Source organism: Mytilus trossulus, chromosome 12 (genome assembly GCF_036588685.1).
Source record: "Mytilus trossulus isolate FHL-02 chromosome 12, PNRI_Mtr1.1.1.hap1, whole genome shotgun sequence".
NCBI classification, from domain to species: domain Eukaryota; kingdom Metazoa; phylum Mollusca; class Bivalvia; order Mytilida; family Mytilidae; genus Mytilus; species Mytilus trossulus.
In genome coordinates, this window is record NC_086384.1 from 22709818 (window position 1) to 22730847 (window position 21030).

Below are 21030 nucleotides of genomic sequence, written 5' to 3' on the forward strand. Positions count from 1 at the left end.
ACAACAACCATAGAGCAGACAGTAGCCGAAAAAAAACAATGGGTCTACTTTGGTCCGAAACTTCAGTTAAAACTACTAAAGTAATAAAAAGTTATTTATACCTCTGTTCTTGTGTCAGAAGATCAGCTTTATTAACCAGTAAAAAGTTGACCTTTTCAGGGTTCACTTCCTGTACGTATGCTGCAACATCTTCACAATAAAACAATAATGGATTCCTAGCATCCACAATCTGTACAACGATATCGCTGTAAAATAAAACAATAATGGATTTCTAGCATCCACAATCTGTACAACGATATCACTGTATAATAAAACAATAATGGATTCCTAGCATCCACAATCTGTACAACAATATCGCTGTATAATAAAACAATAATGGATTCCTAGCATCCACAATCTGTACAACGATATCGCTGTATAATAAAACAATAATGGATTCCTAGCATCCACAATCTGTACAACGATATCGCTGTAAAATAAAACAATAATGGATTCCTAGCATCCACAATCTGTACATCAAAATAATGTTTTAATTTCTGCAACAAGTATTAAACCTGAAATGTTTTTAATTCCTGCACTGAACAAAAAAACATTTCATAGTCTTATATTTTACAGCAAAATGCATTGAGTGTGTAGGTAAAGGTAAAATCTTTGTATGGGTTGCTTTCTAGCTGAATTGTGAAGTTATTATTAGATTAGGTATAGAGTAGACTAGCCTGACAGATAACAAATCTTTCTGTCTTTAGGGTTAGAAGGAAGGGTAGTATAGTTTACCTTATAATGACTTCACGGATCAGCTAAAAAGCAATCTAGCCAAAGATATAACCATTACCTACACACTCAAAGCATTTTACTGTAATATTAGCAACTGCATTTCTGTTTTGAAGAATTTAGAAAACCTATGATGGCATTTCACAGTTTTAAACAATAATTTACAACTTAATAAACTTATTTTATAGGCACAGGCACATCTGTGACAAATATCATTTTACTGTTAATTTTTGAAGATCCCTCACTTATTAGATATTATCACAAAGAATATTAAGATATATATTGAAGTCAAGGCTTGTTTTTCGTATTCAGCTTCAGTGGTAAACAATTTTAATTTTTTTACCATTTATAACATCAACTTAGAAAATTCTTGTGAACAAAGAATGTGCTAGCCAATGACTAAATGCTGTCAACAGACTTTGACTTCAATTTACAATATATATCCTAAAATACTCTTTGTGCTAATATCTTATCAAGGACTTATAAAGATCTGCCATCTCAGCATATTCTCAAACTGGGGAACAAATTATAAGATTATTATAAATACAACCAGTGAACTAGTTGTAAAACATTCTTGGCTAAAAAAAATCTTTGAATTGATAACTTTCATGCATATATGGTTTTACAATATTTTGGTGCCCCAGCAGCTGAGTGGTCTAAGTAGTTCATCTATAGCAAACACTAGCCTATCAACAATAAGGTTGTGAGTTTGGACTTGCTCTGGGCAGGTGCATTGGACTCTAAACTTAATTCACTAGGGAAATCAGTATTCCTACCAAAGGTACTGATATACACAATCAAAACAATTGAAAAGCAATATGTATATGACCAAAAGTACCGCCAAAAAATAATAAAATTTATCAAAGGTCAACTTTGCCTGAGGGAGTTGGCTCCTTAGTTTTTTTAAATTTTCTTAATTTAGGAGCATTCATATTTTGAATTTCAAAAGATTTCTGATTTTTTTATGGGGTTATAAATGTGACCTAGGATAAACATCATCAGTTGATGAGGAAAATCAAGGAAAATCCTAACTTTTGCAGAACAATCTTTAAATTACACGGAAACATAACATAGAGTCACACACAATAAACAATTAATACCTTCTCTCAATAACTCTCCATAACTGTCTCCAAAAATCCAAGTTCCTTTCATATGGTGTTAAGATAATGCCTTCTACCTCAGACAACCTACAAATACATTAGAATATCTAATACGTTTAATCAATTAAGAAATCTGTTAAGGTGGTACCTAACACTACAGGGAGATAACTCTGTAAAGTCAGCTAAACGTTTTAATTAAGTTGTTTTGTAAAGGGAATATTAAGCTTCTCAGTGATCAAAACTGGTGTTTGTCAAACTTCTATATCACCAGTATAATTTTTCTGATAAAATGGTTGGTTCAAATTTTTAAATTTTTTTTATTTTTTTTTTTCTGAAAGGGTCAAAGAAAATATTTTGTCAAAATTTAATGAAAATTAAACGAGCCAAATTAATTTTAGTGAAAATGTTGGGTACCACCTTAAGTGCATGATAAATCTAATAATCGCACATGCAGATAGAAATTATATTTTCTTTTTTTTAAAGGGGATTCTTTAAAACTAATTTACAAAATAATTTACCCTAAATCTTTTTAACGAGTGTTGATGGTTAGTGCAGTATGTAGTAGACCAAAATGTTCTGGCAATTCTAGTAAATGAATCAGTCTTAGTTTTCTTGTCTGAATTGTTTTTCATTGTCATTACAGGGCCATTATTAGCAGACTATGCGGTATGGGCTTTGATCATTGTTGAAGGCCATACAGTGACCTTTAGTTTTTAATTTCTGTGTCATTTTGGTCTCTTGTGGAGAGGTGTCTCATTGGCAATCATACCACATCTTCTTTTTTTTATATTACATGTTGATATAATTAATGTCATTGATATATATATAGTATGCCTAAGTAAAAGTATAAAGTTTTATATTAGCTTGAAATATTCTAATCACTCCAATTTTGTATTTTAAGTCTTTGTCAATTGTTTAGAAAAAAGCAATTAAAAAATGTAAACATGGGAAGAAATATATGTGTATAAAACCTGTTTCATGACCTCACACCTATGAATCCAGCACAGAAAAATATTTTTTTAAGCACATGCATTCGTGCAATATTTTAACAGTACAGGATTTTTAGTGCATTTTTTTTGAAAATGTTATGAATTTATTTTTTTTAGACATAATTTTTGTGTCAATTTGTCCTTATAACCTTAACATATTAAAGGTCCTTTGAAATTTATTGAGTTGGTGAGTGATTTCATCTAGATTGCAAAACAATGAACTCCCTTTTTAAATAACTTCTCTCTACAGCATTCAAATACAGAAAATATCTTACACAGATAAAGATTTCCTCCAGTCCAGAAAAGAAGCTTTTTCCCTTCTGTCCAACTCTTCTGGGGAAGTATTAATATCCCATGGTGGTCTGAAAATATATTATACAACATAGCATTGTTTCAAAAAAAAAAATGATTACATGTATAGCATTTGACTATATAACTTTACTTATTTTCATGAAGTCTGAAACAAAACAAAGACAATCTGTTGCTCTTTGACGAAGGGGGGGGGGGGGGGGTCCCAACTCAGGACATAGGGGGTGGGGGGTTCCAACTATATGATCACTGTCTATTTTACTTTATTGGACTTAAGTCATACTTTTAAAATGCTATTTCAATTATTAAACCAAATAACAAGAGAAAAAAGTTTCATTACAAAAAAAAAACACCAAAAAAACCAAATGCATTTCCAATGTGTTTAATCAAAAATTTAGCAACATTTACGTTAACTGTGAAAGTTTAATGTGAAATAAAAACCAAGCAACAGAAATAGCAATTAAAACTTTTTTTGTTTCTTTGCCAATGTTTTTCTGAACATTGTATGTGAAAACCTGTTAAATTACTGAACTTTAAATATCAGTATACCAATATCATTGATAAATACTTACTGTAACAAAATCAGAAAATAAAATAAACAAATGCTAATAAAAAATAATAGGATATTCTACTGAAGGGGAGCTGAAAAGTAAAAACAACTCACAGTGCGACTAATACCCTGCATAGATAATTTCAGGCTGCACTCACAGTGCGACTAGTACCCTGCATAGATAATTTCAGTTGCTGCAGTGAAATTCAGATTGATCGGTTGGTGTGTAAAAGTAAAAACACAAAAATACTGAACTCCGAGAAAAATTCAATAAACAGCTGCGCCATGAGCGCATGATACGCCCGACGTCTTGTGTGGAAGTTTTATGCAATAATCATAAATAGTTTCTGAGAAAGTTTTAAGCAATAACCATATATTGTTTTTGAGACACGGGGGGACATGTGAAACCCCCAACCCTGTTTTTTTTATACAAAAAACTAAATATCACTAAAATAAAATTTTGAATCAAAACCAAAAAGTATACAGATCTTTAGATTAATATAACAAAGAAGTGTGTAAAGTTTTAAGCAATAATCATAAATTATTTTTGAGATATGGCGCGACATGTAAAAAAAACCTCCCCTGTTTAACAAAATACTCAATAACTCCAAAATAAAGTTTTAAATCATCACCAAAAAGTATACAGATCTTAAGATTAATATAACAAAGAAGTGTGTAAAGTTTTAAGCAATAATCATAAATTGTTTTTGAGATACGACACAACATGTAAAAAAAAACCTCCCCCTTTTTTACAAAATACTCAATAACTCAAAAATGAAATTTTGAATCATCACCAAAAAGTATACAGATCTTTAGATTAATATAACAAAGACATGTGTAAAGTTTTAAGCAATAATCATAAATCGTTTTTGAGATATGGTGCGACATGTAAAAAAACCCTCCCCCTTTTTTACAAAATACTCAATAACTCAAAAATAAAATTTTGAATCATCACCAAAAAGTATACAGATATTAAGATTAATATAACTAAGAAGAGTTTAAAGTTTTAAGCCATAATCAAGAATGGTTTTTGAGATACGGTGCGACATGTGAAAAAAACACACCCCTGTTTTAGTTACAAAGTGCCGTAACTCAAAAAGTTTTAATCTTATTTTCACCAAAAAGTATACAGATCATTTGACCATCATAAAAACAACTATGTTAAGTTTCATGAAATTTGGATAAGTCGTTCTCAAGTTACGGTGCGACATGTTTACGCTGGACAGACGGACGGACAGACGGACGGACATTTGTATACCATAATACGTCCCGTCAAAATTTTGACGGGCGTATAAAAAGGAAAGTCCAAAATCAAAAGACAAAAATCAAAAGTCCAAACACATTAAAGCCACTTTCATCATCATTGGCGATTTAGTTGTGGTCAGTTTTTATTGGTGGAGAGAGCCAGGGTGCTCGGAGAGAACCACAGACAATTGGTAGGAAAATTGACAATCCTAGTCAACTATGAAGTTCAGCATTGGGGCAATGACATTTTGAGAGTTTTGATATTCATTTCCTCTCTATGTTAGAATTTCAGAATTTGTTACTGATAGGTCAATCTCGCAGAATTATACTGATGCAGAAACAAAATCTGAGGTTTGTATAGATGTACTGTACATACATGTACATAAATTATTGCCACACTTAGTTTAATTAGCTTAAGTTCTACAGAGAAGAGTTAATTTGGTATTTGACACCCCCATGATGCTTCTGCGTACAAAGTTTGGTAATCTAAGTTCTATGATACAAAAGTAATTAGATAGGAAGATGTGGTGTGAGTGCCAATGAGAAAACTCTCCATCCAAATAACAATTTATAAAAGTTAACCATTATAGGTCAATGTACAGCCTTCAACATGGAGCCTTGGCTCACACCGAACAACAAGCTATAAAGGGCCATAAAATATTACTAGTGTAAAACCCTTCAAACAGGAAAACCAATGGTATAATGCACGGTTCAAACATCATGCAATGTTTTTCCATCATAGGTGTCAAAAGTCAAAGTCTTAATGTTTTACCATAATAGGCATCAAAGGTCAAAGTCAAGTTCGGTATAATATCAAAGTGGTCAAAGTCAGAGTTATCTAACTTTATGTACAATAATACACTACACGCCCATAATCCAACTGCATACCAACTTGGCAAGTATGATGACCTTACTTTTTATTGTAAACAAGTTATGACAACATTATATGAGCCAGACACAAATTTGAAAAGGATTTACTCTAAAAATGAATCAAGGTTGAAATCAGAGTGACCTACCTGACTTTGGTACATGTATATGACACATCCCAATGAAAGTTATGCTCCTGTGCCCCATTGGCCCGCACACAGGCAAATGTTTTGGATAGGCCAACAGATAGGGTGATTGAGATATACATTTTTGTTTGCAGTGTATTACATGTAAAACAACAAAATACAGATGATGTTCAAAACTTTACTAGCTGATATAAAATTTTCTTCTAGAAATTCAAAGGTGGCTCCTGCTGTCAGATTTTTATTGTAATTGAACAAAGCTCTATTCTGTTTGCCAAAATTTCCTAACTAAAAATTAAAAGTTTCACAAAATGCATGCAGGAGTTTTTTTCATAATTATCCTTTTTGACATACACTTACTTATTTTGTTTATATATTAACATTACTCAGTGGGGGATCCAGAACTTTTCCTAAAGGGAGGGGGGCTCTGACTGACCTAAGGGGGGGGGGGGGCTCCAGTCATGCTTCAGTGATTCCCTATATAATCAACAAAATTTTTCCAACAAAAGGGAGGCCCTGGATCTGCCTATGTTCCTCTAGGAATATACATCATGATACATATTGAGCTACCATAAAAATGCAACTCTGAGGATTCTAGAAATTTTATTCTTCCACCACCAATAAAGATAAAATATGAATCTTCACAAACATGACAAAGGAAAAAGTGTTGTTTGCCATCTCTTATTAAATAAGCAAAAATGGTTAAGCCAATGTGTTTATATTGGAAACTCAAAAAATATTTAAGGCATGACTGTATAATTTTTTTCTGTTTATAAAAAAATAGCATAAAAAATGTGTTCCACACTAAATAATGCATGAAACAGGTTATTTAACAGTGTGCACCACATTTTTAAATTATTTTTTTTAAAACTGATTACAGTTATTTCTTGTACATGTAATTCTAAATTCCATTTTAAAACGGCGATAAATCATGAAAAAACGTTGATGACATCATGGTCACATGACAAAATTGTGTCTATGATATGATAAATAAAATGATGTCAGCCAATCAGAAGACGTGTTAAATCCATAATTAAATTATTCAAGTATACCCTATAATAAGACAAATGTAGCACGAGGTAAAATCTATGTCAAATAAAACATTTTGCATCTCATTTAAACTTTACCTTCGTGGAATTCTCAGAAGATCCTTGTGTTGTTCCTGAAGACTTTCTACGTTAGCTTGCTCGGTATGTGATAGTAGTCCAGAATTCTTATTTGGATCTATAAACTTTACATTTAATTTCTCTACAAAATATAGCAATAAAAGTTTAGATCAATTTGAATTCCAGTAATTCTGAACTTAGCTCAGGGTTGGCAAAGTCGTAGTTTTGTTTTTGCCAGCTTCAGTATAAATATTCATCACTCTCTTAAATACTGTGAATTCTGAACTTTTCTTGCATTCATAATTGAGATTGCTTAAATAACAGAAAAAACATTAATTATTGCATTACATTAGAGAACAACGTTAACACTTATACTGTTATACTTGTACCATCCTTATCTTCTCAATTATAAAAACATTAATTATTGCATTACATTAGAGAACAACGTTAACACTTATACTGTTATACTTGTACCATCCTTATCTTCTCAATTATAAAAACATTAATTATTGCATTACATTAGAGAACAACGTTAACACTTATACTGTTATACTTGTACCATCCTTATCTTCTCAATTATAAAAACATTAATTATTGCATTACATTAGAGAACAACGTTAACACTTATACTGTTATACTTGTACCATCCTTATCTTCTCAATTATAAAAACATTACAATTTCAAAAATTTCTGAATATAATGTAAAAAATAATGCCATAGTATTGGTGGCTTGTTTATAACCCACAAAGTTTCATAATGTATTTATTATTCGGATGTATGGATATTTCTGATATTAACTATTATTCATATCAATTCCATATTGACAAAAATAACACAAATTCTTAAGCTGTTTTTTGAAAATCCTGTATGAGTTTTGTACATGTACATGGTCTGATTTGTTAGGGTAAAGTTTGATTCCAGAAATCTCTAGTTAACAAGAATCACAAGGACAAAATAGAGGATGTGATGCTACAAAGGTTCATTTTTTTGGTGAGGTCAGATCAGGAAATCAGTATTTGAAATGAAGTATTTATTGCTGGTCCTTTTTTTTTTGTTCAGTGTAAACATACATGTGTTAATAATAAATATATACTAGTTACCTGCTGTGAATTCAGTTCCTGCTAGCTCTGCAGTAGCCAGGAAATCATCTAAATTGCTTTGTTCTGTGACTGACTGCAAGTTAAGTCTTCCCCATTCATAGCCATCATTTAGGTCTGTAGTATGTAACTAAAAATAAAACATATTTTACATTTAACTTAAAAATCATTTCATTACAATCATGCATGAATTTCCTTGTAGTATGAACATGATGAAATCTTTTATGAAGTACAGCACCAAATTTTAAGGGTAGGACAACTTAAGATGAGAACAATGGACTTGCTGCCAGTAACTGCTAGGATTTTTCAATAGGGAATAGGTTTATATATTCATATAGTGGTTTTTACTATCCCTGATATAAAAAAAATGTATTGTACCATTTATCATGTTTGTATACTTAATTTATTTCTTTAATTCTTACTTGATTTATATTTCCTGACCAGTTAATTTTTCTTATAATAATCCCACTGCCAATTCACAAATAAACATGTTATTTTTGACAAGCTTTTAACGTTCATAATAAACTAAGGGTCAGTTGGCCATAGTGTACCAAAACTTTTAGACTACATGTATACATGTATGGAAGTACAAATGTACATTTTTTTAAGGTACATGTACTTTACCAAAAAAAATGAAAGTGGTAGTAACATACATGTATTATGAATTTTCACATGTAATTCATTACATTCTTTGTTTACATTATTTGTCACATGTATGTTTAGAATATGTAATATACTTGATTTGATAATTGACACAAATACTTCAATCTCTGAGCATTATCAAATAATTGAAATATAACATAGAAAAAAAACATGATAGACATGGAATAAAATAGATATGTATTAAGCTGACAGGGACTGCGCAGTGTGTCGCCAATGTTACAACATGCAATTTTATATTTCATTTGGCGATGAAAATCGGCTGCTCGGCAGGTGCCAACATTTTCCTACAGTTTGCAAAATTTTCATTTCTTCATATTGATCTTCATTTTAAGCAAAAAAAAATTGAACAAAATTTTACCTGGCAAGAAGTTTATGATTTTGTTTACTACCCCAAGCTAATCAACAGTTACAACAGGTGCCATAATCTGTTGTAACAGGTAATCCATTTATTGGATGCGTCATTAATTTTAAATTCAAATAGAATTGGTCAGTCAGCATTTTGTCTTTGAAGAAATGGTCATACAACAACACAATTTGTAATGTTTACCGTTGTTGTATGGAGAAAGCGTAACTGAAAGGAAGTCGAAAACCATGACTAACTTGTTAAAAAAACATTGTTTTACTTGTTTCCCGTAAAAAATATCAAATTCAGACATAATTTGTCTTTGACTGCCCTCAATTATGATACGAAAATAACAAAACTGACTGCCATTGTTCACCTTGTTACTTGTTCTATTTACTGTTTATTAACCTCCAAAGAAGGAGCACACCCGAAAAAAGAAAGATAACACAATTTTACTTTTTTTATCATTCAGATACCTCCATTCTCAATTTTATTTTGTACATTAGACATGTCTAAGATATTTCTACATAATTCTGGCTTTAGAATCTATATGTTTAGGTCTTTTGAGCTATGGGAAGAGTTAAAGAGGGTTTTAGTAGCAGTATGGATAGGATGCCTTTTGTCAATGTTTGTCTTCTTTTTCTGCATTCTTTATTTTCATACAAATTTTCACTATTCTGAAAATTTAAACACCTCTTATCTTATTTTCTTCATTCAATTACACATTTTTTTCAATACTTTATATTTTAAAGTAATTAGACAATATACGTATAGTGTCTTGAAATATGAAATTTATTTGTATGAGGCTTAGAAACGAGAAAATGCGAGGTTCTACCGAGCATTTTCCCGTTTCGTGCCGATTACAAATAAATTTCATATTTCAAGACACTATATGTATATTGTTTTTATACTGAAATTGAAAAAAAAATTGAAATTGAAAAAACTATGTAACAAAAATTGTTAAAAAAAGTGTTTGGAATTTCCCTCTTGGGGTACCATTTTGGGGTATTTCCCTAAGAGCGTAGTCCAGGCGGTAAAACATTGACATATTAAGGAATTAGAAAGGGAAAATGAACTTAATTGATAACATTTGATAACCATGGTATATAAATAACCAATTTGAAGACATAAAAGTTTAAATTCATAAAAGTTTGACCATTGTTACTTTACGTTGGCATGGTCGTGAAGTGACGTTGTTGATGAAATACAAAAAGGAGGCGGGGCTTATAGGTTAGTTGGGGTCATTGACGTATAAAGCTTACGTTTATACGTATAGCTTTATATGTATAGTAAAATAGCTGATTGCAGTATAAAAACATTTTCTCTATTCTGTAGAATATACAAACCATAATCTAATTTATATTCTTTGACATATAAATACATGTACTTAAGAAAATACTCATTGTTGTTTTGTTGTATGTATATAAACCCTTTGCAATAACTTACTTAGCATTAAATGTTAAATGAAGTTAAGCGTATATGTATTATCAATAACTTACTTAGCATTAAATGTTAAATGAAGTTAAGTGTATGCTGAGTGCATAAGAAATTGAACATTGTTTAAATTTTGGTAAAATAAATAAAGACTCTACATGTAGCTGGTTCTAAAGGAAGCAAGTTAACTTGTACCAAAAAAGTTAACTCGTACCAACGTAAAGTCGTACCACTTAGAAGTCGTACCATTAAAAATATATTCAAAAATACGAATGTTTTATGGTGTTTTTTCTTTGTAAATTTAATAAAAAAAAGTTGAATTACTGGAATTTTATACTGGATTTTAATAAAAACTTAGACAAAATACATTGTTTTTTTAATTAAGACACTAACATAATATAACATGTAATTTCTTAATTTTTCAAATTTTTTTATTTATAATTTCTTAATTATTTGGAACTTGTAAGGTTGGTATATCGTTATATATATGGAAGTGTTTAACAACCTTGACTGGCTTTTCAGGCCCTGCACGAAAGAACAGGGCTGAATATTATATATAATAAATTTCATACTTTTAACTGTTGGTCATAAACAATTTACAACCTTTAAAACAAAATAAATTAATTCTTTCAATGAATAAAATTCCTTTGAGAAACAAAAGAAAAGTACCCAAATCTATTCAAAGTAACTGATTTGGAATGATTTAAAATTAAATCCAATGGTTATCAGCAAAAGTTTAATAAAGACTGTTTTCAAGGGAGACAACAAATCAAATCTGCCACGGTATTGTCTATCCAATACACATGGAACATTGGAACAAATTGGTCATTGTACTTTCAAATTATATACATTTTACAGACTTAAGAGGTATTAAGAAAAAATAACAGTATATATTCATAATTAAACACCAATCAAATGCATTTAAATAAGTTTGTACGAGTTAGCAGTGGTACGAGTTTGCAGTGGTACAAGTTTTATTTTAGTGGTACGAGTTGACGTTGGTACAAGTTTACAATGGTACGGGTTAACTATAATTCGTTCTAAAGTTTGGTCCAAATTTTCAAAATATAGCATAATAGGAGCTGGCGATTTTTCTGGCTCCAACTTTTAGGGAGCCAGAACACCCATGGCTTATCAAGGCTCTATGAACTCTTTTACACGTATCATGTTAACAAACGTGTTTACTGTGATTAATGAAAGGAACATACAATGAATGAAATAAAAGTATGAAATTGAGAGGATCGAACTATGTATGACATAATGTCATAATTAATTATTAGTATCTAGAATCTTACAAATTGGTCCCCTGAAGATCTGTGCTTTTTGTGACTAAATCTGTCTCTGATCAACATCTTTCCCAGGTTACCTTCTTTCTTCTTTTTTCCCATTTTGTCTTTCACGTGTTGCACAATTTCACCAGAAATATAAACAGGAAGTGCTGTAAAAAAACAAATTTAGTACAACAACGGACTAAATGAATTCCGGATTTTTTAATTTTCGAGTCACTAGCTTAAAAAATTAAATAGTATTCGACAAGTCGACTCATTGCTAGTCAGTCTACATTTATTTATAAATATGACGATACTGTATTAAAAGGAATACTCATATCTAAATATCTTTTTCTCAGTTCTGTCAAAATAAATCCCAGAAATTGTTTTTCTTTTAAAATGATAACGTGACGGTACCCAAATTGCACCTATTTTGACAGTTTTTCCACCTACGTTTTTTTATGATCAAGAAAAAAATGTTCATATTGTGTTTATTTTGTAGCCCTATCCTTCTTTGTTGTAAAGGTACACCAATTTAATTTTTAATCCATATCGAGTCATACAAATATTTTGAACAATTGGATATTAGTCCATGCTTACTCTTCATATTTTACGACTGAATATATTGTATTTGCTAATTTTAGTTGCTGGATTTTGTTCATGATATATATAATGCCAATTTGTCCAGTGGAAATTTTAGTGTGAAGTTGACACCAATACTTATTATTTCATGTGTATTGTCTGGAATTTATTTGTTTCTTTCAATACTTTAAATGCAAAAAGTAAATCACGAATTGCGGATGATTTTGAGGACTGGCTTGTTCAACTTAAAGGATATCTTGTAGAACAATTTGCCATTTTTATGGAGGAACTTCACCCACTAAGATGTACTTGTGCAACGAATAGACTTATCAAAGAAACATTTTGTTCAGGGTCTGAATTAGACCAAGAGAAACTGAAATGGCTTCGCGTCGTGACTTTGACTGTGGAGTTTAATTACATACAATGATACATGTCACGATGTTTTGGCTTCAGCATACATGTATAAATTTTATATAGAATATTAGAGTATCTGGACATCTGCTTTTTGGTCTTTTTTGCCAGAGCTCGTTCCCAGTGGAACGATCTTTTCAGTGTCCGCATAAGCCGGACACGTTCACTGTTCAATCAACTCGACTGAGGGGACGGTGACGCATAACCACCCGAGCCTCTGTTATACACATACTGCGTACATGTAACGTGGTAACTTAGTAAGTGTATTATATATAGGTCTCTGAATCTTTGTGTCAGCTTCCCATAACTATCAGTTTCAATTAAAACACAATATTAGAAGTTGCTGGTCAGCCACGGTTTAAAAGAACGTAACCCGTACTATTTTCAATATGCATACCATACATTCAGAGTGTAAGTATCTTAATAAAAGTATTCCTGTGTAATGCCCCTACTTGCTTTATTCCACTATCTATGATTTATAGACATAGGAATGATCCCACTATTACCATGATTTCGACCGATCTTTATTGTGAAATACAGAGTACCGCGTGAAGGTTCATCCAAATGTCAACATAACAGTCTTAACATGGTATCGTCCTAATATTCAAGTAATATTTGCAACTGGACATATTAGCAACAATCCATTATATATTTCAGAGAATGTACTGTTCAATAGGATAATGGTAAACTCTTGACTCAATTCAAAACAGTGTTGGGTGTTGCGCTTTTTGTTTAGAACTTGCAAGTGCGATGCAGCTTTATCGACTGCGGAGGTATAACAGTCATACTAACTGTAACCAACCTTAATGTCACTATCTCTCCTATATTTAGATAAAATTACACCATAAGGTATTATTTAATGTATCTTGAATGATTTGACATAGTTGTAATCGATTTTTCTACGACAGATGTTACAATTATTTGACGTTCGAAAGTCTACGCATCCACTGCAAATGTATTAACATTCTCTTGATATAATCACCATTTCTTAGTAAGTTCTTTAAGGAAAACAAAATAATGAATGTTGTTACCCCCACGAGAAAAAGCCACGAATCGTTAACGATTTTGGCCGTTCTATTTAGACCCTAATGTCTCATGTATTTGACCCCGAAACTTTTGATCTTGAGCATGCTGATAGCTATATGGCTGTAATGGTTGCAGATAAACAAAAAAATATATCTCTACAGGTGCGTGACGATTTTTTTAAAACTACTAGTATGTGTATACACATATATTTTTGATGTCGAACAGCAATAAACGCACTGTTTTGTTTGCTTTTTGTTTTGTTTGCTGTGCATGTTTTTAGTTTGTGTAATGGATGGATATATCTTATCCTTTTTTTCTACAACGCTGTATCATGGAATTCTCAGACCAACTACATGTGTAATAGCAAACTTAAACTGCTATACTTTGCTGATACGAAATGCCATTAAATATTAAAGCTTGGAATGTTCTTCTTGACAACAATTTCAACTTTTCAACTATAACGTTTCGTCGACAGTTTGTTTTTCCTATAGGCACCAATTGCGCCCCCTGTAATGGCAGACGTGTAAGATCCATCTGGTTTCTATTTAATTTAAAGATATAACAACACTTATTTGTAAATTGTTGATATTTTTGTTTTAGAACCCGTAAATTTATATACGTTCCATGCTAACTCATTCATCCTTTTAATGAACTTCTTCTAGACAGTTTTCTATTCAAAACCATATGAACTAACATTATTAAAATGTTTATTAGGCAGCAACCATTTGATTTTCTGGGGGGGGGGGGGGGCTATGTTTTTTTTTTGAAAAAAAATACATTGTTCTTCGCCAAAGGCGAAAAAAAAAGTTTGCCCCCAAAAAAAGTTCATAGCCCCCCCCCCCCCCCCCCCCCCAGAAAATCAAATGGTTGCTGCCTAATAAACATTTTAATAATGTTAGTTCATATGGTTTTGAATAGAAAACTGTCTAGAAGAAGAAGTCCCCCCCCCCCCCCCCCCCCAGAAAATCGAATTGTTGCTGCCTTAGTATCAGCAATGATTTTGTCTTTGATAGGTTAAAACATAACTACTAGTATATAATATATATTTATACAATTATGAAAACGTGTTTCCCGTCGATATTCTTAGTCTGTAGGAACACGATTTCTGCATAAGTTGTAATTTGTTTTAAAAATAACTTTCGGTAATTGCGATTACTCTTGCTTGATACTTTGTGTCTTTTTTCTGAGTTGTGCTGTTGTACGCCTGTCCAAGGTAAGAGGAGGGTTGACTGTTCACTAACTTGTTCACCCCCGCAACATCCTTTACCCCGGCCTGTCCCAAATTAGGAGCCCATCTGTACTTGTGTTATTAAACAATCTGATTAATTCAGATCTATTGGATATCGCGTGCTTGTCGGAGCAAATGAACATAACGGCATTAGAGATATATATATTTGATTAAATTGGTCGTTGGATGTTGTCCCGGCGTCAAATTAGTTTTGTCAAAAATAAGGACTTTGTTTTTCATTTGAACTATATAACATGTTGATACGTTTGTGCTGACTATACGGCAAGATTATGACTTTTTTGTTTCGAAGGCCATACATGACCTATAGTTGAATACATCCATGTCATTTGGATCACGCGGCTAGTAAACTAGTTTGGCAATCATAACACACCTTCCTATATTTATATATATATAATTCCTAATTGTAGGTTTTCGAAAAAACAGAAGAATAAAAATCATCCTTAAAAGGAATGGATTCAGTTGAGTAAAGGAAAGCAATGTTCTGAACCATGAATGAATATTAGTTCTAATGAACCACCCTCATGAACCAGTGATATACGTCACTAAATGATACAACGCCATTAATAACGTGATTTACGCATCGTGCATTAGTCTCTAGACATTTGTATTCGAACTACTTTTAAATTAAAATTTGTATTACTCGACAACTTAGTTCTGTTTCAAGTAAATTTTCTAGCCAGATGCACCATTATCTAAAAGTAAAACCGCTACTTTCACCATGGTCTATACTGCTTTATTTTAAACAAATAGAAAGTTAAAAGCTATATATATGCAAAATTATATATGAAAAAGTGCGTTCACCCATCATGTAACTGATTTGATGTTAGGGATGGGCATATGAAGGTTTGAAAATCAGACTAAGTTAATCTATGTCTTTACATCATGCGGGTGTGAATACTTATTTAACAGTGCAATGACCGGTGCATGGCTTATATCACTGATGCTCCTATTTTCTGTTAAAAACTAAGAATGTTTGCCACAGACAAAGAAGGTATTAAAAAGTCATGCAGGAATGTGCATACTTCAGTGGTTGTTGCTGTATGTTATAAGTTTATTTTCATTGTTTTGTACTTAAAGTTTTCTCGATTTTGCTGATTTTGTCAAACCTTCCTATGAACGCCCTAACCCTAACAACAAATCCTGGACCCGCGCCTGTTTTGTATAGACACAAAGGAGTACTAGTAGCTGCAAACTACTCGTTTGTTGCTATATCATATGTTTTTTGTTTATTGTTTTGTTTGTACATGAATCCGGCACATAGTTTTCGCGTTTGAATTGTTGTACATACATCTTTCATTTTGGAGCCCTTTATAGATGACTATGCAGTACGGATTTGGCTAATCGTTAAAGGAAGGACAACTGATACCAGAGGAACATTCAAACTCATAAATTTTTGAAAGAAAGTACGATGGACTATAGCTGTTAATTAACCTTCATGTCATTGATGTTGGGTTTTTTTCTGTGGAGAGATGTCTTATTGGCAATCTTAGCGGCACATCTTATTTCTTTAGGAGCCTGTTTTTTAAAACCTTCCTGTATGAACGTCCAACCCCTAACATCAAATCATTGAACCGCGCTTATTTTGTATCTATAGACAAAAAGAGCAGCTGCATGTAAACAACATTATAAATTAAAGTCCTGGTATATATGTTTAATAACTTTTAAAACCACTTGTCGTGTATGGTTCGTCTTCACGGGTCCAGAAGTCGGCGCTCTTGGTCTGACGTACATGAAATTTCGTTGATTCTCTGAATTTGCTATTCGAAAAAGGTAAAATTGATTCGAAACCCTAAGTTTTATCGGCTTCCAGGTTAACATAGAATTAACCTGACAGCACGTAAAAACGCTTGCTATATATACAGTCTTTGCAGAACGTTTTTTCTTCAACTTCGTACTTTATTTGGCCTTTTTAACTTTTTTGGATTCGAGCGTCACTGATGATTCTTTTGTAGACGAAACGCGTGTCTGACGTATATACTATTTAGTCCTGGTATCTATGATGAGCTTATTTCCAACACCAATCCTATAACTCTTTTGGCTAATACTTGAGACCCTGAAGTTTATTTCCGTTTACAACAATAATTACCATGAAAACTGATCTCATCGAATGTTTATAAAGGTTTCGTTTTGTTTGCATTTTCAATATATATATTTTTTTTACAATGGAAATGTGGCTGATTATTTGTTGAGGAAACACATAATATGTTTTATAGACAAGATTTATATGAAATATGCAAACAGAACAATACTTCGATAAGTTTCAAAACTGTAGCAAGCATCTGAATGTGCCTGACATCAAGGAGGAAAGTGTCAATTATCCGTCAAAAAAGTAAAATCACAAAAAACTGAACTTAGAGGAAAATCAATTCGAAAAATTCATAATAACATGGCATAAACAAATTACAAAACGCATCAAAAACGAATGAACAAGAACTGTCATATTCCTAACATATCGTTCTGTGTTCTCTGAAGACTCTGATGTAACCTTCACAACAAGATAACCTCATTCTAAGCTGGCTTTGCCTGAATATACTTTGGATATATTGTGTGTGTTACTGTGTATTACTTTGATTAGATACTTTTACATATTTTTACATAGTACACGTAGGTTTCAGAATTGTAAAAATGATAAATAGGTTAACCAGTGTACAGTAAGCAGCAGAAAATTAGAAATAGAGATGTTATCTAATTCTCACATTTTGGCTATGTAACGTACAAGACTGTCATTTACTTTCACAGTTGGAGCTACCTCATAGGCAGTCAATATACGTATGGCAAAGTTATCACTAGCTACTCGTCACCTAATATGTTAGTCCTTAAGATACTGAATGTAATTTTTTTAAAGTTCACTTCAGTGTATGAGGTTCAGACTTGTGTTAACATAACCTCAGTATACTGGGCCAAAAAAACTATACTAAAATAGAGAAATATTTTCGAACAAAAATAGATGAGAGAAAAATGGGGTGTTAAAATAAACAGAACATTTTTTATTCAGAAATACTGAAATTGTTTCTATTTGTATAAATACAGCTAAGGTAGTCTATTCCTGAGATAGAAAAGACTTAGTAATTCAAAAATTCAAAAGTTTTGTAAACAGTTAATTTATAAATATATCAATGATAATTCATGCCAGCACAAAGGTGCTGACTATTGGGCTGGTCACATACTCTCGGGGAATTAAAACTCCACCAGCAGTGGAATCGAGCCAGTGGTTGTAAATTAATTCAGCATAGATACCAGGATTAAATTTAGTATTAACGCCACACGCGCGTTTCGTCTACATAAGACTAATCAATGACGCTCGAATCCAAAAAAGTTACAAGGCCAAATAAAGTACGAAGGTGAAGAGCAATGAGAACCAAATTTCCTAAAAGTTTTGCCAACTACAGCTAATGTAATCAACTTATTTTTCGCGGATACCTTATTTCTCGCTTTGCTGTATTCTAGCCCACTTTGCTGCAATTTAATTATGCGATTTCCAAATTCATTAGATGTAGTAAAAATAAGGGGAGATCCAATTTCTACTTATTCGCGACAATTTATATTCGCTTCACAAAAATTCGCGAAAATAAATCTCCCACAAAACAAAACAAAAACACACACACAAAAATTCTCACACAAAATAAGATTGAAAAAATAACACAGTTACCCATTTCCCATATTATATACGCATTATTCTTCAAAAAGATTTATTAGAGACGCTTAGGACACACAATATATACATAAACCAACTTCATCGCCGACATTTCTACAAAATTAAACCTTGACTTCGGAAAGCTCTTCTAAAACAAATGGCATATCTTCAAATTTCTTAAATTTTAATACACCGGTACTTTGGTTCTATCAAGATTTTGTATATAGTCTTATTATACAAAATCTTTGGTTCTATTCACTACTTTACTCATCATTATCTGACACCAATCCGTTATTTTAATGATCAATTATTCTTCATTTATTTTCTATTTCTTTGTTTCGTAATTAAAATACTTCTATACGAAAGAACATATAGCACAGCTGCAAACGAGCATAGAGAACTACAAGAAATATTAACTCTATTGAGCCATTGAATGTCACTTACCTTCAAAGACAAGACGTGACATTACATTGTGATGAAAAATCTGACCGATTTTCGTGGTATGCGAAGACGAAAAATGTTAGTGCTCGGTCGTTTTGCCGCGTGAATTGTCATCTTGAAGATACAATGAAAAGGGAATAACAAATTGAATAATAAAAGTAAAACACAAAAAATACCGAACTCCGAGAAAAATTCTATACGGAAAGTCCCTGTAGGCGATGGCAAAATCAAAAGCTCAAACACACCAAACCATGGATAACAACTGTCATACTTGGTACAAGCATTTTCATATGTATATACACATACATTCTTCTGGTCAAATTTATAATGGAATTTTTGTTTGTTTGCTTTTAAACATTTTTTATTTTATCACATTTAATTTTACATTTAATTTGCAACTAAACATGCCTCAATTTGACATAAACGACAGAAATAGAAAATGTAAATTACTCATGTTACCAAAAAGTTTTGACCATGAGGAGAAAATATAAAGACGGACATGGGTCCAGTTATCACTTATTTACTAAATGTGACATAACAATGAATGATCTTTCGACTCATTAACACGTTTATCATGTTTGTCTTCACCTCACACCGAGTTTTCTTCGCATAAACAAATACCAACTTGACTGGCGGAGACGTTTGTTTTGATTTTGTTCAATATTGTTTTGTAACGATAAAGGTAAGTTGAGTTTAGATTAGCTAGCTTTAAAACCAGGTTTTATCCACCATTTGCTAAATCAGATAATGTTTGTAGCATGTTAGGAACATGACAGTTGTTATCCATTCGTTTGATATGTTTGAGCTTTTGATTTTGACGTTTGCCTTGTGATTTTGCGTTAAGTATTTTCCTCGGTGTTCGTTTTTTTTGTAGTTTGCCTTTTGTAAATAATTTTACTATGCTGAAGAAAAAATACTTTTAAAAAAGCAAATGTTTAGAAAAATTTAAGTGTTTTGGATATAATATCAAAAGTGAGTAACATTGACCATTGCTTATAGCTAAACAAATTTACTTATGACATACAGTTTTAAATTTGTGATTTCACACTTTTCCACGTAATTCTGTATCTTTTGATCAAACCTTTATTCTCTAACCCAAACTTTGAATTTAGAAAATCAATTACAAAACTTAGAATCAGTGACCATTCATTGTTAATTGAAAAAGGAAGGCATTTCAAAATTCCTCGCGAAGAGAGACTTTGCAAAAAATGCTAGATGATGAGAAACATTTCTTAATAAATTGTTCTCATAATTCAAATATTAGATTAACATATTTTAATTGCATTAACAGAGAAAGTAATTCATTTGCTAATCTCACTGACAATGACAAAGTTATATATATACTTAACCCATCAACACCAACACAAGTGAATAAACTAGGATCCTTTATAAAAAAAGTCAATGGAACTGAGGACAGGGGACCCTTTAATATTTACCTGAATTTGTGTATATATTTTGAGTTACTTAGTTATTGACTTTATTTGTTTTTGTTGTTGTTATACATGTTATATGTCACAAACTGTAAAGTTTATATGGCAATAAAACTCTGAATTTGATTTTTTTAAAGAATTATAACGATTTCCTTGAAAGATTTTTATAATTCAGCTTTGCCCAATTATTGCATCTACGAAATTGAGTTCACTTGACCAAATAAAACTAATAGAAGTTTGGAAAACGTGTACGTCTTGTATTTTACTGTATCTTATGGTTATAATTATATTTAATGAAAACAAAATCTAAATAAAAATAGTTTTTTATAAGTTTGTACATCTTATGATTTATTTCATTTTTGTCCACAGCTT

At 31.7% G+C, this 21030-nt stretch overlaps 1 protein-coding gene across 1 annotated transcript in view; it reads right to left on the reverse strand.

The window, feature by feature from the left end:
* The window catches only part of LOC134693340 (large subunit GTPase 1 homolog), a 37603-nt gene extending 25549 nt beyond the window's left edge, over window positions 1–12054 (reverse strand). Inside the window, exons 1-6 of the mRNA XM_063554095.1 lie at window positions 11913–12054; window positions 8181–8307; window positions 7102–7222; window positions 3136–3222; window positions 1872–1958; window positions 102–245 (exon numbers count right to left, since the gene is read on the reverse strand). Of these exons, the coding sequence (XP_063410165.1) occupies window positions 102–245; window positions 1872–1958; window positions 3136–3222; window positions 7102–7222; window positions 8181–8307; window positions 11913–12005 (659 nt within the window). The 5' untranslated portion in view covers window positions 12006–12054. The remainder of the gene's footprint in view (window positions 1–101; window positions 246–1871; window positions 1959–3135; window positions 3223–7101; window positions 7223–8180; window positions 8308–11912) is intronic.
* Between the last annotated feature and the right edge of the window lie 8976 nt (window positions 12055–21030).